General features: G+C 43.2%; 1 protein-coding gene across 2 annotated transcripts in view; it reads left to right on the top strand.

Annotated features, from left to right (window-relative positions):
* Positions 1-14,872, top strand: part of FAXC (failed axon connections homolog, metaxin like GST domain containing) — a 75,164-nt gene that overhangs the window by 42,760 nt on the left and 17,532 nt on the right. For both annotated transcript variants that reach the window (XM_055259557.2, XM_055259550.2), the window contains one exon: positions 13,340-13,456. In XM_055259557.2, coding sequence (XP_055115532.1) covers positions 13,340-13,456 — 117 coding nt within the window. The remainder of the gene's footprint in view (positions 1-13,339; positions 13,457-14,872) is intronic.

The raw sequence follows: 14,872 nt of genomic DNA, 5'->3' as shown, positions 1-14,872 counted from the left end.
TCTGCAACTTCGTGCCTTTGCACAGGCTATTTCCCCTGCTTTACTTCACTTCAGTTTCTCAAAACTTATTTCCACTTACTTAGAAACTTTCTTAAAGTTCTTCCTAACCTCCCCCAGCCTCCCTGGGCTATGTTGGAGGTGCTTCTCTTCTGTGCTGTTTCACTGAGCTTGTACTTCCATCGAGGGAGTGCTGCGTTATACTTGTCTGGGTTCTTCCTGTCCTCCTCCCCTCCCCCACTTTCCGATAACCTTGCCTGTGGACATTGTCGTCCTGAAGGAATTGACTGGCTTCCTTCTAATCCTGGTCTCTAACAGAAGGCCTAGTAAACAGTAGGCACTCAATAACTATTTGCTGAATGGATACTAACTTCCCAAGGTCAGTTGAGGCAATCCACAATGTTATAATACATATAAGACAAGGCAATATAATATATTACAAAACATTAATAGAAAAGTTTCAGAAGCCTGTTAGAAAAAATATGCTTTTGGAATGAGCTAATTCCTGAGATTAGGTGCAATTTAACTTTGAGCTTTTGGCAACCAAGGTGAAAAGGGAAACGTGGGGTTTGTGTTTATTTTCTAAGAAAAGGAAACACACAAGTTCTTCAATGGGGACAATTTTTTTCTTGGTCCTGAATCCTAGAAGATTCTTCCATGGATGTTATATAAGGGAGAGTGGGTTTCCTTGTGGACAGTGTTTTTTTTTTTAAATTATTTTATTTATTTTTTATTTTTTGAGACAGAATTTCACTCTTTTTGCCCAGGCTGGAGTGCAGTGGCGTGATCTCATCTCACTGCAGCCTCCGCCTCCTGGGTTCAAGCTATTCTCCTGCCTCAGCCTCCTGACTAGCTGGGATTACAGGTGTGCTCTCCCACGCCCGGCTAATTTTTTTATATTTTTAGTAGAGATGGGGTTTCACCATGTTGGCCAGGCTGGTCTCAAACTCCTGACTTCAGGTGATCCACCTGCCTCAGCTCCCAAAGTGTTGGGATTATAGGCATAAGCCACCACACTCGGCCGACCGTGTTTTTTGAATATAAACATTTGTAAAAACCTTTCTTAATAAAAGCTCAGGTTTGAATGTAGAAGCTCCATTTCTTTGAAGATCTACTTTAACATAGCTCCTATATATTTTTTTTCTGATCAAATTTATTATAGAGGTAGAGCTTAAAGAGCCTAGAGGTTTTGATAACTTGCCTTACAACCATAGCACAGGCACCTCTTAGACTCACTTTCTAATACAAGTTATTTTTTATGGGAGAGAGGGTAAGCCGTGACAAGTCTTGAATGAAACTGTTTTACATTTAATATTTTGGTGACCTCCTGAGGTATAGCTCTCCCATGTTGTTGGTAAAAGAGAAGTCTTGTTGCATTAGACACTAGGTGGTCTAACCTTGGGCATTCTCTTAAAAGAACATAAGGGCCTGACTTGTCATGCTGCCTGGTTAGAAGGTCTTCTTGCCCTCCTGGGGCAGTGCATTAGAGTAGTATGGGACAGGCCAGCATACTTCTTCATGAACTTTTAGCTCCAGCACCTATACACGTCCTTGGTTGAACCCCAGAGTTCTAGACCCTGGAGTTCCATGTCATCAAGTACTGAAAGAGATAATTTGGTCTAAATATTTAAGGGCAAGGTATTATAAATAGTTGCCATTTACTAAAAGTTAAGTATATTTACTGACACCTACAGTATACCGGGCACTGGGCTGGGTACTAGGATGTAGTCCTAGTGTTCAAGTAGAGTTCATCGTCTGGTGTGACTTCTGTCCTTACTGAATATACGATCTAGACAAAATCACAAGAAAAACATTTTGATGAGACCATCAGGGCATATAGGTACCAAATAGGTCCCAAAGGACTTAGTTCACTTGTCGGAGAGGTTATTTAGCATTGTCCATTTAAACATTGGAGGATGTCTCCCAAATATTATAATTTAAAATTTAGCATAGTTAATATACTTTTTCCCATTGACCCCACTATAAGTGAACAGGATCAGACAATTTTGATTTTTTATGATCAAATTTTTCAAAGAGTCAAAGAGCAGTACAATGAACAACTTTATAACCACCACCTAGAGTTAATAGTTAACATGTTGTTATATTTGCTTTACCTATTTTTTTTTGTACAGAAGTATTCTAAAGTAAATTACAGATATCATGACTTTAACTTCTAATCACTTTTGAATGTAGCTCTGGTAAATAAAGATGTTTTCTTCTTGTAGTAGGCAACCCCCAAAATGGATCACAATGACCCCTGCCTCCTGCTGTATGGCCTCCTGTGTATTCCTCTCCCTATGAGTGTAGGCTGGACCTAGTGATTTGCTTTTATTTTTATATTTTTATTTTTTTGAGACAGAGTATTGCTCTGTCAACCAGGCTGTAGTGCAGTGGTGTGATCTTGGTTCACTGCAACTTCTGCCTCCTGGGTTCAAGTGATTCTCCTGCCTCAGCCTCCTGAGTAGCTGGGACCACAAGCATGCGCCACCACGCCCGGCTAATTTTTGTATTTTTAGTAGACACAGGGTTTCACCATGTTGGCCAGGCTGGTCTTGAGCTCCTGACCTCAAGTGATCCACCCATCTCGGCCTCCCAAAGTGCTGCGATTACAGGTGTGAGCCACTGCGTTTGGCCGTGATTTGCTTTTAACAAGTAGAATGTGGCAGAAGCATTGGGATGACCCAACATTCAATAACAATGCACGTGGCGTCTATCTTAGGCATCTTTCTTTCTTCCTCTTGCCCTCTCACTTGTTTGCTCTGACAGAAGCCAGCTCTGAGGTGAACTGATCTATGGAGAGGTCCATGTGGCAAGGAATGAATATCTTTGGCCATGAGCCAGTGAGGACCTGAGATGTACTAACAACCGTGTGAGTGAGTTTGGAAGGAGACCCTCCCCAAGTCAACCCTTGAGATAACTGCAAAGGGCTGGTATCTTCATTGCAGCCTGTGAGACACCTTGAGCAGAGGCACCCAGCAGAGGCACCCAGCTAAGGCTGTCTGGTTTCTTGACCCACAGCAACTGCAAGATAACACATGTCTGTTGTTCTAAGCTGCAAAATTTGGGGGTAACTTATTATGCAGACAGCAATAACTAATATACCTACATAGCCCCAATCCTATTAATCCCAGTAGGCACTTCTTTCAGCTGCTGCTGGGCTGTGCAGAGTAAAGCCAGGTTGTCAGAAGAGGTTGTCATAGCTTATCCTGCTATGGTGGGTGGCAAGTACCCGATCTCAGTTGCCTCAAGTTATTTATTTAGATAAAAGGTTTTACGTCTTGTAGAAGTAGAATCTTATCTTTCAGTCTCTCCAGGGACTATTATTATTAGCCATTCTGATTTTAGCAGGAATATTCTCATCTTGGCTGTGAAGAAACCAGGATCTATTCCAAGATTACAGAGCTTGGCACACAAGAGGTTTCTGTTTCTGGCTTCAGTGATCTTTGAGAAAGAAGTATGCACTGGAGAAAGTTCTGTGGCCATCCTGGTTTTTATTCACTTTCTTTTCTTCTTAAAATTTTTTGATTTTTAATTTTTGTGGGTACATAGTATATTATACGACCCCCTGGTCGTGAGATCCGGGGCCACTTTGTGAACCCCAAGAGTGCTGCAGTCCGAAGCCTTTAACTTGGCCTCTTTGTCTCTAAGCAGAGTCAAATCTAATTCGATTTCCTTTAAAAAATTTTTTTTTGCCAAGCTCCCAAAGGCCAAAGCTGGAACAATTTGAGCAACAAAATAATGAGAGTACATATATATTAATGAGGTGCATGAGATGTTTTGATACAAGCATGCAATGCCTGTGGCCATTCTTAACCATTGACTTGTCAGGGCACAGAGACAAGCACATTTGGTAGAGGAGTAACATGGTCTCCCACAGAGTAGAAGATAGAGATTGACTCCTGCACTTGAAGAAAAGCATCACACAGAGTTTTGACATGATGTCCAGCATACTGATGAGTGTATGGTTTGAGAAGGTTTAGGATTTCCGTGTTTAAATATAAGGTCGAACGCAATTTGGTTTCCTCCTAAGGGATGTGTGCCTAGAGAGTTAATCTGAACAAGGCCTACCACTCTGGGCAGGTCCTAAACAGTGCTGGTGGTTAAAGATTTTTACCAGTTTTTGGTGATTATGTACATGTTTGAAAGTGGTTGAGGATCCTGGATTCCAGCTATGGTGAGGGCTAAAATCCATAAAATGAAGAAAAGTCCTTCAGGAATGTGGAGTCTGCCTGCAGAGTTGAGCTTTTCTGGCCCCAACAGCCAAACACAAAACCTCCCACTAGAATCTGCTACTATTCAGCTTTCTCAAAAGATGGGCGAGTTCCTTATAAAAGGATTTGAACTTAAATTTCAACATGACATTGTGTTCTTTCTGATGTTTCGTTAACCAGAATTTGGGGGCTACCAGATGGTCTTTATTGAATAAAGAGATAGAACAGCTGGTTCCTTTGATTGCCCAGCACAGGGCAGGTGAGACAGAAATGAAATTGAGGGGGAAGCCTGTCCTGGAATGCAGTTTGAATTGAGTGATATATTTTCTTTATCCTCAGAAGATGTATTTGGGAAAGTGATACTGGGGAGAGAGACTCATATAATTTTTATAGCCCTCAAATCTCACAATTTCAGTTGACTGTGCAGTCACTCAGAAGCAACAATATTGTAGCAGCTTCAAGAAGGGAGAGAACCAGGAAGGCTGATCATCAGTGAGTTGGTAAAACTGATATCTTTGTTGGAGATGTTGGCTGTAGATCTTTAAGACTTCCGGGAGCTGCTTAGTGATGCTAAATTATAAGTGAGCCTGAGTAGGCATTTGCCTCATCCTGAGGAATACTTTCCTAATTTAGATGTGTAAAGTCTTTCCACACTGGTGCAAATCCTTCATCCAAGTTTCCTAAAATTATAAAGTATGCCCATGGATTCTCTGAGTGTCCAGAGTTCAGAAGATGTTCAGACACATTAATAGAGGACCAAAGTACAGAGGAGTATACACAACCCATTGCTTAGAGTCGGGGATTTATGTACTTCCTGCTTTCATCCATAAGGAATTATAAGAGCTGGGACATCAGCAAAGAGACAGAGTGATGGTGGTACTGGTGGCCAGTGAGGAAGGTGTCGAGATAGTTCATATGAGCTGAAAAGAGATAAATTTTTGTGTGTTCTTTCAGAAAATCTTACTAAAAATTACAGGAGTATCTAGTTGCTTTCTAGAATGAAATCTGAAGAGGGATTAAATTAAGGAGCTTCTTCTGGTATTTTCTCCACCCACCTTTATTTTTTCCCAGAATGTGAGCTAATTGGCGATCGTGAGCTAATCACAATCTATACAGTGATTTTAGAGTATGCTTGTAGTATGAAAACAAGGGCTTTTTGAAGGAAGTGGCTTGTCTTACATATTATTTCTGACAAAGTGGGGTCTGATTACTAGTGTAAGAGAATAGGAAGTAGATTTTATTTTTCCTGTAGCTTTGCCCTCTGGGAGATTCACTTGCAGAAAAAAAGTTTTAAGTGTGTGCATTTAAGTGTGTGCTCTTTGATGCTTGGATGGTAAGATTACCATGACCTCCTGTTTCCTTAGGAAAAGCACTCAAAATCTTTGTTTCTTAATTTTTCTTCTATTTCCAGTTAATGAAAGGCGAGAGAGGGACAATTAGAAGTATGAATAATGTCCATATTGATTTTACTATAATTGCCTGCTTATAAATCGTGTGCAAGGGATAGGTAGCCCTGTGTAAAACACACAATTGTACTTTATGTCTTAGACTCATAGAGAAATGAGTCTTGGAAAATCTTTTGATTATTCTCTTTAGTTTCTCCCTTGAACTTATATTTTATAGCACAGCCAGTCTTATCTGTTTTGTCACTTATAGAATTTGGAAATTTAGCTAAATTGTGGAAGTGTAGCTGACAGTGACCAGTGGGAAGTGGGAAAAGAATCAGGGAGGAAGGAAATGAGATTCAGAAGTTCATTTCTGTAGTGTTTCCAGTGGTCTGAAATAGACTTTCTGTCCACCATCTCATAATGATATATATGAAAACAGGTGATTAGTTTTTCCTTAGAAGTATGTTAGTGGAGACTAGGAATGGGTGCTGTGGTAGAATAAATATGGCCATAAATTTTTTTGTGAATTCCAGAGGAAAGAACTGAGATGCATGGTGGAAGTTCTAAGGAGACTGTTTTGTTTCAGTATAAGGAACCATCTAACCACAGAATAGTCTTCCCTGCCCAGTAAATTATGGGAGAGAAGTTTCAGCAGGGTTGGGGTTGGGGATGGGTATCTGGTAGGAAAGTGTGAGAAGGGATTCCTACACTTGGAGAGAGATTGGACTGGTTCTGTCCACATTGCTTGTTTTGATTGTTGGAAATGAGTATAAAATAATTCCTTATGTTAGAATAGCACCTCCTAGTTTGCAAAATGCTTTCACATTATTATACTTTTTAATCACTATTATAGCTCTCCATTTTGAGAAAGGACAGAGATCAAACATAATTAAGGCTATCATAACCTTAATTGATGGTTCCTATGTGATAGGTACCAGATGGACAGAAAAGTAAAATAGAAGTTTACTTGCCCTCAAGGTGCTTAAAAATTATTTGAGGAGATAGGACCTACACGTAGGTAAGACTGCAAGATGGCTGTGTGATTTACCTAATGTGTGAGCTAGACCAGTGGTTCTCAAAGTGTGGTCCCTGGAGCAGCAGTATCAGCATCACTTGGGCTCTTGTTAGAAATGCAGGTTCTTGGATCTCACTCTGTACCTACTGAATCAGAAACTCCTGGGATCAGGGACTTGAGTTAGTGTTTTTAAAAAGCCTTCAAGGCCAGGTGTGGTGGTGTATGCCTGTAATCCCAGCACTTCAGAGGACAAGGCAGGAGGATCACTTGAGCCCAGGAGTTCAAAACCATCCTGGGGAACATAACGAGGTCCCGTCTCTACTAAAAAAGAAAAAAAAAAAAAAAAGCCTTCCAGGTGATTATACTACATGCTCAAATTGAAGACCAATGATATACTCTAGTTTAGCACAGTACTTCTTAAGCTTCAGTGTGCACAAGAATCACCTGGAACAGTGCTATTCAAAGTCTGGTCCAAGAACTACAGACTATCCTGGTGATTTTAATGCCTCTAAAGTTTGAGAAACCCTGACCCGAAAGCTTGTTAAACACAGGTTCTCTAGTCCCATTCCCAAGTATTCTGATTCATGATGGGATCTAAGAATTTCTAACTAACACTCAGGTGCTGCTAGACTACTCTCTCAGTAGCCTCGCTCTAAGCAATACGCCCCTCTGGGATTTAGCAGAGGCGTGGACAATGAGAGGTTCCAGTAGACTGGGACAGTGCGGGAAGCCTTCATGCAGTGGAGGAGGTAGGACTTGGTCTGAGTCCTAATGGAAAGGTCAGGCTTAGATAGCCGGAGTTATTTGGGGCAGGGAGGATAGGATGAGCACCTGCATGTTTGACTGAAGTAGACCATTCATAGGAGGTAGAGCTCGGCTTGTCCTGCCCAGGTCTGGAGAGCGTCACACACTGTCAGCTCTCATGCATCCTCCCCAAGGGGGTGGCTCAGAGCCAGGCAGTGAGCAAACAGCCCAGGATTGTGAGCACTTCCTCATTTACGCTGCGTATGGCACCCCCTGGAACTTTCAGGGGCATGTGGCTCTCTGCTTGTCCCCTCCTATTCTCTTGGTTCCCTTGCTCATCAAGTTCAGCTTGCTCAGCTTTGCAGCTTGCTAGTTCCCTCAATTTGGCATAAGTCGTCAGGCCTGGATTCTGGCCATTCTTCTCAGACTCAATATTGCTTCCATTCTCCCTGGACAACTGTGTGTCTTTGTCCTCCGTTGTTCTCCCTGCCCTGCTCATCCAGCCATCCACTCAGTACTCAGTGGGGGTGAGGGATGTAGTCTACATGCTCAGTCCTCCTCCACATACTCTTGTCTTTGCTATGTCCCTTATCTTCTGGTCAACCCTCTGTGGCTGCCCATGACAGAAGTGGAAGACAATGTGGGAAGGGCTGGTCAGGCTTGGCAGTCGGGATAAGCAGCCTTGGGTTAATCAAGGTCACTAAAGGCTTATAACCAACGATCCATGACAAAGTCCAATCATAGTGAACTCAAATCTGGGTAAAAGAGCTGATATCCATCAGGACCCCTTAACATTCTTGTTATTCATGGTTTAGTGCTTTCACTCAGTTTTTGGTCATCCTTGGGTCCCCCAATGGTTCCTTCATCTACAATATGGCCTTCCTCACAGAGAGGAGCTGCCTATACCACCCGGGAGAGGTCATATGAAATTCTACAGATATCCAGGGCCAGCTGTCATTCTCCAGCCCCACAGTAGAAGCAGCCCCTGCTACTCCCACTATGGGCTCTCCTTCTCCAGATCCACATGGCCCCTCCCTCTGGCTGCATGGTCACTGTCCTTGTATTTCATCCCTGGTCTGTGCTCTCTGATTGCCACTTGAAGACCAAGCCATGAGGTCTGTCGGGTCACTCCGGGCACCTGAAGTCACTTTGCTACTATCAGCATGTGGACTCACCCTCATCGTCAGGAGGGCTCTGCACCCTTGGGGAGGTGTTCTGGGTGCTTAGAAGCTGGCCTCAGGTGGAGCATACTTTAGAAGGTCTGATGTACCCTAGGTCCCTTCACACCCGGGGCTTTGATGTTTTCCACCTTCATTTTCCCTCACTGATGGTTCACAGTTCACATTCCGAGCTTGGAGGCTGGCAGGGGAGTTACAGGTGCCCACATATCCCTCAACTGCTTCTGTCCATCCTATGGAAGTCACCGGATGGTTCACCTGCCAAAAATGAAGCTCACAGTGCCTCACCACCCAAGTCTCCTCCCTCAGTGCCCTTCACAAGTGTCCTGAGTGTTCTGCTTTTGCCAAAACCCCCTGGTCGTGAGATCCGGGGCCACTTTGCGAACCCCAAGAGTGCTGCAGTCCGAAGCCTTTAACTTGGCCTCTTTGTCTCTAAGCAGAGTCAAATCTAATTCGATTTCCTTTTAAAAATGTTTTTTTGCCAAGCTCCCAAAGGCCAAAGCTGGAACAATTTGAGCAACAAAATAATGAGAGTATTGGATTATAACCTATAGAATAAAATAAATATCCATTAGTGCATACTTACATAAATAAATAATTGAATACATTAGGAGATGGGAAAGAAAGGACAGTAGAATTCTAATCAATACAAAGAATGAGAGAAATCGAAACTCACAATTAAGCAAACACCACAGTAATATTTGCTTCTGATAACATCCACCAATGGACACTAAAATTAGCAGGCCAAAGTTTGAGGAGAAACAGGAGATTTATAAAGTCTCAGAGTGTCTCTGTCAAGATTATTAGTTACAAAGGAATAAATCTTAACTTTATAGTGAAAAATCTAGCAGATACCGCCTTTACCACATGGTTATGGTTAATATCACAGTCATAAGATATAGGACATTATATGCTCCCTGATATGATGCCCTGCGAAGGTGTACTAGTCAGGATTCTTCAGAGAAACTGAACCATTAGGATTTATTATGCGGAGTTGGCTCACACAATTATGGAAGCTGACAAGTCCCGAGATCTGCAGGATGAGCTGGCAAGCTGGAGACCTAGGAGGGACCAGTGTCCCAGTTTGAAGGCAGTTAGGCAGAAGGAAATCTGTCTTCGTTACTCAGGTGAGGGGTCAGCCTTTTTGTTCTATGCAGGCCTTCAACTGATTGGATGAGGCCCACCCACCTTAGGGAGGACAATCTGCTTTACTCAGTCCACTAATTCACCTGCTAATCTCATCCAGAAACACCCACACAGACACACTGTGCTATTTTTGCAACATTTCTGTAAATCTAAAATTATTTTAAAATAAAAATTTAAAAAGGCTTTCTGCCTTCAGGTATTATGAGGACTTTTGAATGATGGGATATTTTTATATTCTTTTCATTCATAACTCTCCTGTATGTGTGTACACATATATAATTTTACATCTGCCACTCAGCATTTTCCACAGATACTAAATTCCACCCATATTTTTACAGGCACCTTTGAAAACACCTGATTTCTGTTCTCTTTTCCCTTTTGCATTCTGTGTTCCTTTCTGACAAAAGCATCCTTTAGTAAAAACTTTCACAGCTCAGCCCTCCTGCTCTTCCATACGGTCTTTATCTCTGAGATCCGTGTGGCACATTGTGGAGACCGAGAGCATCGGCCAGAAGTCGGGAGACCTGGTAGCATTCTCAGCCTTGTTCCTTAGTTCCTTAGTTCCTTGTTCCTTAGTCACTAACTCAGTGTCCTTCCAGTTTTAACATTCTGAAGCCAGATGGTGAATTTTGGCCAGACATTATATGCACTATTTGATGTGTGGGTTCAAATGATTTTTTTAATCATTTTTTCTTTTTGTCAAAGTCCTATGTGTTCTATTTCTAGGTTTTCCAAATTTTTATTCATATTTATGTTTTACATTTTGCCTTCAGTCTTTGGATTCTACAAGACTTCAAAATTTACCGACTTGACTCTGGCATTTCCCTTAGAGTCCTTTTGAGTAATTCAAGGGCAGCAACATTTTCTTTCTCCCCCTCCCCCCCTTTTTTTTGACCATGAAGCCATTGTTGCTCTTAAAGAAAAACACACACAACAAAAATCCTGTTTTCTTCTCTCTGAGGCTGTGAGTAGCCCTTCTCACAATGGTCCTGAAGCCCTCTTGTGGCTTCCAGTGTGTGGGTAGACCTGTGTTTGGACTTCGAATGGGTTGAGACTGGTACAATCCCATAGGGAGGACTATTTGGCCACCTGGCCAACACCCCCTCCTGCCCTAGCAGGATGGCAGGAGAGCTCCTGTGCAGTTTCCCTCTGCCTGCCTGCATTCACTTAATGCCAGCAGGGGTGCGGTGGAGGCATGGCGCCAGCGGGATGCAACCTCAGGAGTAACACCTCAGGAGTTACTTCTTATGGTATCTGATTTTTCATTATTATTTCTGTCCAGTTGGTACTTTCTCTGGATTTTCCCCCAGTATTTGGATAATGGTGTGAAACTCAAATGATGGAGAAGTTGGTTGACAATGGGAAATAGCTAAGAGCTCTAACGTGAATGACTTGATTGTCCTCGCCAGAAAAGGCAATTTGGTTAGGTTCGGCGTATTGCCCTACTGTAGGGTATTTCTTGGTCTCTATGGCATATATAGGAGAAATGATTTTTAAAAATCACTTTCTGCTTCATTCGTGCTGTAACAGTTGTTACCTTGTGTTCCCACCTCCAGCCATTTCCCCCTCCTTTCTTTCCTGTGCATTGTCATCAGATACTCAGTTTTCTCAGCTTGTCACTCAAGAATGGTGAAAGGGGTAGATATTCCTAGAGTACAGCATGTAGAGCCAGGCCAGGCATGTAGTAAACATGGTATAAGGGTTTGCTAAATAAAAGCAAGAATTGACCCTTACTTTCAAAAGAGCTAACAATTTAGCTGGAAAGATAAAATGCACATACACACACACACAGACACATACACGTGCTCACGCGCACACACACACACACTGTGTATAGAGCATTATGGGAAAAATGTGACTCAAGAAGCCTGAGAGACAAGAGGCAGGATATATCTGCTGTGTGCTCTGCTCAAGTCACCTCAGTTATTCTTCTCATTTTATAGTTCAGAAGGTTAATAGGCATTAAATGCCTTAAAGTCCTGCAAGGTTGTATGTGCAAAAGGGAGATGTAAACACAGGACTGTATGAACTGAAAGCTCCTGTTGCCACCAGAAAGCTTTGAAAGCAGGCTGGAGCTGGACCTTGAAGGATGGATAGAATTGATTGAAGATAAGTGATGAGCACATATAAGTTGTGGGGGCAGAGAAAGGGTGCACAGCATGAACAAAGGTGTAGCAGTTGGAGGCATAAATTGTGTTGGGGAATGGGGGTGGTCCCCAGGTTTGCTAGGGTAAGGGAGGGAGGAATGAAGGATACAGCTGGAACATGGGTTGGAGGCAATGTATAATGCACTTTAAGTTCTAAGTTGAGTTTGGACTTCATTTCATAACTCATTTCAAAAGCCATGGAAGGTGTTTGAAAGGGAGTGACATGATTAAAAGAGTGTCTTAGGGCTGGGTGCAATGGCTCACGCCTGTAATCCCAGCACTTTGGGAGGCCGAGGTGGGCAGATCACTTGAGGTCAGGAGTTCAAGATCAGCATGGCCAACATGGCGAAACCCTGTCTCTACTAAAAATATAACAGCCAGGCATGGTGGCAGCTGCCTATGATCCCAGCTACTTGGGAGACTGAGGCAGGAGACTCACTTGAACCTGGGAGGCGGAGCTTACAGTGAGCCGAGATCATTTCACTGCACTCCAGCCTGGGCAATAGAGCGAGACTGTCTCAAAAAAAAAAAAAAAGTCTTAGGAATTTGATGGTGTCAGGTGGGATGTGGAAAGGACTGGAGAAAGGGAGGGGCTGTCATGAGTGCTAATGTACATTACGTCATTTCATCCTCACAATAGCCCAAAGGAATAGAAACTCTTAGTTTCATCCCCATTTCCAGATGGGAAAACTGAGGCTGTAGATGTTACGTGATGACCAGATTCCCACAGTGAATAACGGTGATGCCAGGTTGTGAGCTACGCAGCTCCTTCTCCCCTAGTGCTCCCTCCATATGCAGCAGTGTCTAACAGTTTTAATAGGTTGAGTGTGATAGTCCGGTGACAAGGCCTGGATGAAGTCAGTAGTGTGAAATGGAGAGATGGGAGCAGTAGTGTGAAACATTCTTTCATGGGATCCTGTTGCCAGGGCTGAGCCCGTGACCTCGTAGCTACTCCTTACTTATTGTTTTCCATGGAAGCTGGTCCTCAGAGGTGAGAACTTTGCCAGAACCATGTAGTGTCATGGGAAACCTCACCTCCAAACCTCTTAAGGAGCTTAGGCTTCTTGTTTTTCCTGGGGAAATGTATTTAAATTAATAACGTTAAGTGCTGATGTTGGCTGTGCTTGCTTTGGGTTACTTTTGAGATGATTTAAGCAAAGTTCCAGGTGTTCTTAAGCATCACAGGCTTTACTTGAGTTTGAGACAAGAAGGTTCCCCAGAGGTCTGGTGGTGATCAATTCTCCCTTTTTTCCATGAATGCCCTCCCTCATCTGCTTATTTTGGTATGTTCCCTGTGTTGCTGTTCTGTGGGTTGATGTATCACATGATTGCTTAATTCATTTTAGTTTTGTTCTATTTTTTTTTTTAAGCAAAAGGGTGTGCATGCATTTAGACTCTGCAAAGCTTTTTGGTATTCAGTAAAAGAATATGTAATAGAATGTGCTAAATGCAATTGTGATGATGTGGGGCAGTGTGGGCCAGCCCATTGACTTCTCTGCTTTATTTACTGCAGGTGATAAGAAGTACATCATGGGGCCCAAGCTTTCCACTCTTGATGCCACTGTCTTTGGACACTTGGCACAGGCAATGTGGACCTTACCAGGGACAAGACCCGAACGGCTGATCAAAGGCAAGCCCTACACTTTTCTTCAGGTTTTGGGGCTTACCGGGGCTGGGTGGGCAGTGGGGTAGCACAGTGGAGAATTCTAGACCAATGCTTTGGTTTTGGGTATGCTTGATGGAGACACCAGGCATGGTGTACAGGGCTAGGTTGGTTCTCTGTACTCAGGATACTTTGGGGTGGAAGAGAGACTGGGCTTCTCACCTGCTGTCTTGCCCAGACTATGTTCTTAGCAGTGCTGACATAGATCCTGCCATGTTTTTATGCTAGCCCTTTTCTTCCATCTGCTTACATAGTGAGACTTAAGATTTGTGCTGAAATAGGGCTTGAATTCCACCTAGTGCCCTTGCTTTGCTGGTCTTCCTTAATTTCCTTTGGGCATTGGGGGCTCCCCACTTTCTGGTATATCCCGCTACAGCAACTACGGTAGGGTGACGCTGATGAACTCACTGGCTGTTTCAGATGCTCTGAGTCTAAACTGTTTTTAGATGTTGCACTTGTAACTATAAGTACATAGGATTCTGTGCCATTTGCATTCAAGCCACTCTCTCCTCCTGTTCTAACAGAGTGGCTATAGATCATACACTAAGAGTAGTAGAGCGGCCGGACGCAGTGGCTCACGCCTGTAATCCCAGCACTTTGGGAGGCCAAGGCGGGTGGATCACGAAGTCAGGAGTTCGAGACCAGCCTGGCCAACGTGGCAAAAGCCCATCTCTACTAAAAATACAAAAATTACTTGGGCATGGTGGCATGCACTTGTAATCCTGGCTACTTGGGAGGCTGAGGCAGGAGAATCTCTTGAACACAGGAGGCAGAGGTTGCAGTGAGCCAAGATCGTGCCACTGCACTCCAGCCTGGGTGACAGAGCAAGACTCTGTCTTAAATTAAAAAAACAAAAAAACTAGTAGAGCTAAAAAGTTCAAGACTGTGGGAAAATGAAAATGTCAACAAATACTTTGTAAGTCTAGTGCTTTCTGAAGTATTATTATTATTATTATTATTTATTTTTGAGACAGGGTCTTGCTCTGTCACCCAGGCTTTAGTGCAGTGGTGCAATCTTGGCTCACTGCAACCTCTGCCTCCTGGGTTCAAGAGATTCTCCTGCCTCAGCCTCCTGAGTAGCTGGGATTACAGGTGCCCACCACCATGCCCAGCTAATTTTTGTATTTTTAGTAGAGACGGGGTTTTGCCATGTTGGTCAGGCTGGTCTTGAATGCCTGATCTCAAGTGATCTGCCCACCTCGGCCTCCCAAAGAGCTAGGATTACAGGCATGAGCCACCATGCCTGGCTGCCCAAAGTATTATTTATGTTAATTTTGACCAAAGAAACACAGTCTTAGTACTTTTTTTGTGTGATGTGTACCTTGGATGTGAGGCCTGTCAGAATTACAAGAGATATGAGAGGGGAAGCTAAGGAGCAAGGAT

The sequence above is a fragment of the Symphalangus syndactylus genome, chromosome 2 (genome assembly GCF_028878055.3).
Source record: "Symphalangus syndactylus isolate Jambi chromosome 2, NHGRI_mSymSyn1-v2.1_pri, whole genome shotgun sequence".
In the NCBI taxonomy this organism is placed as follows: Eukaryota; Metazoa; Chordata; class Mammalia; order Primates; family Hylobatidae; genus Symphalangus; species Symphalangus syndactylus.
This window is presented reverse-complemented; position numbering and strand designations above follow the sequence as displayed.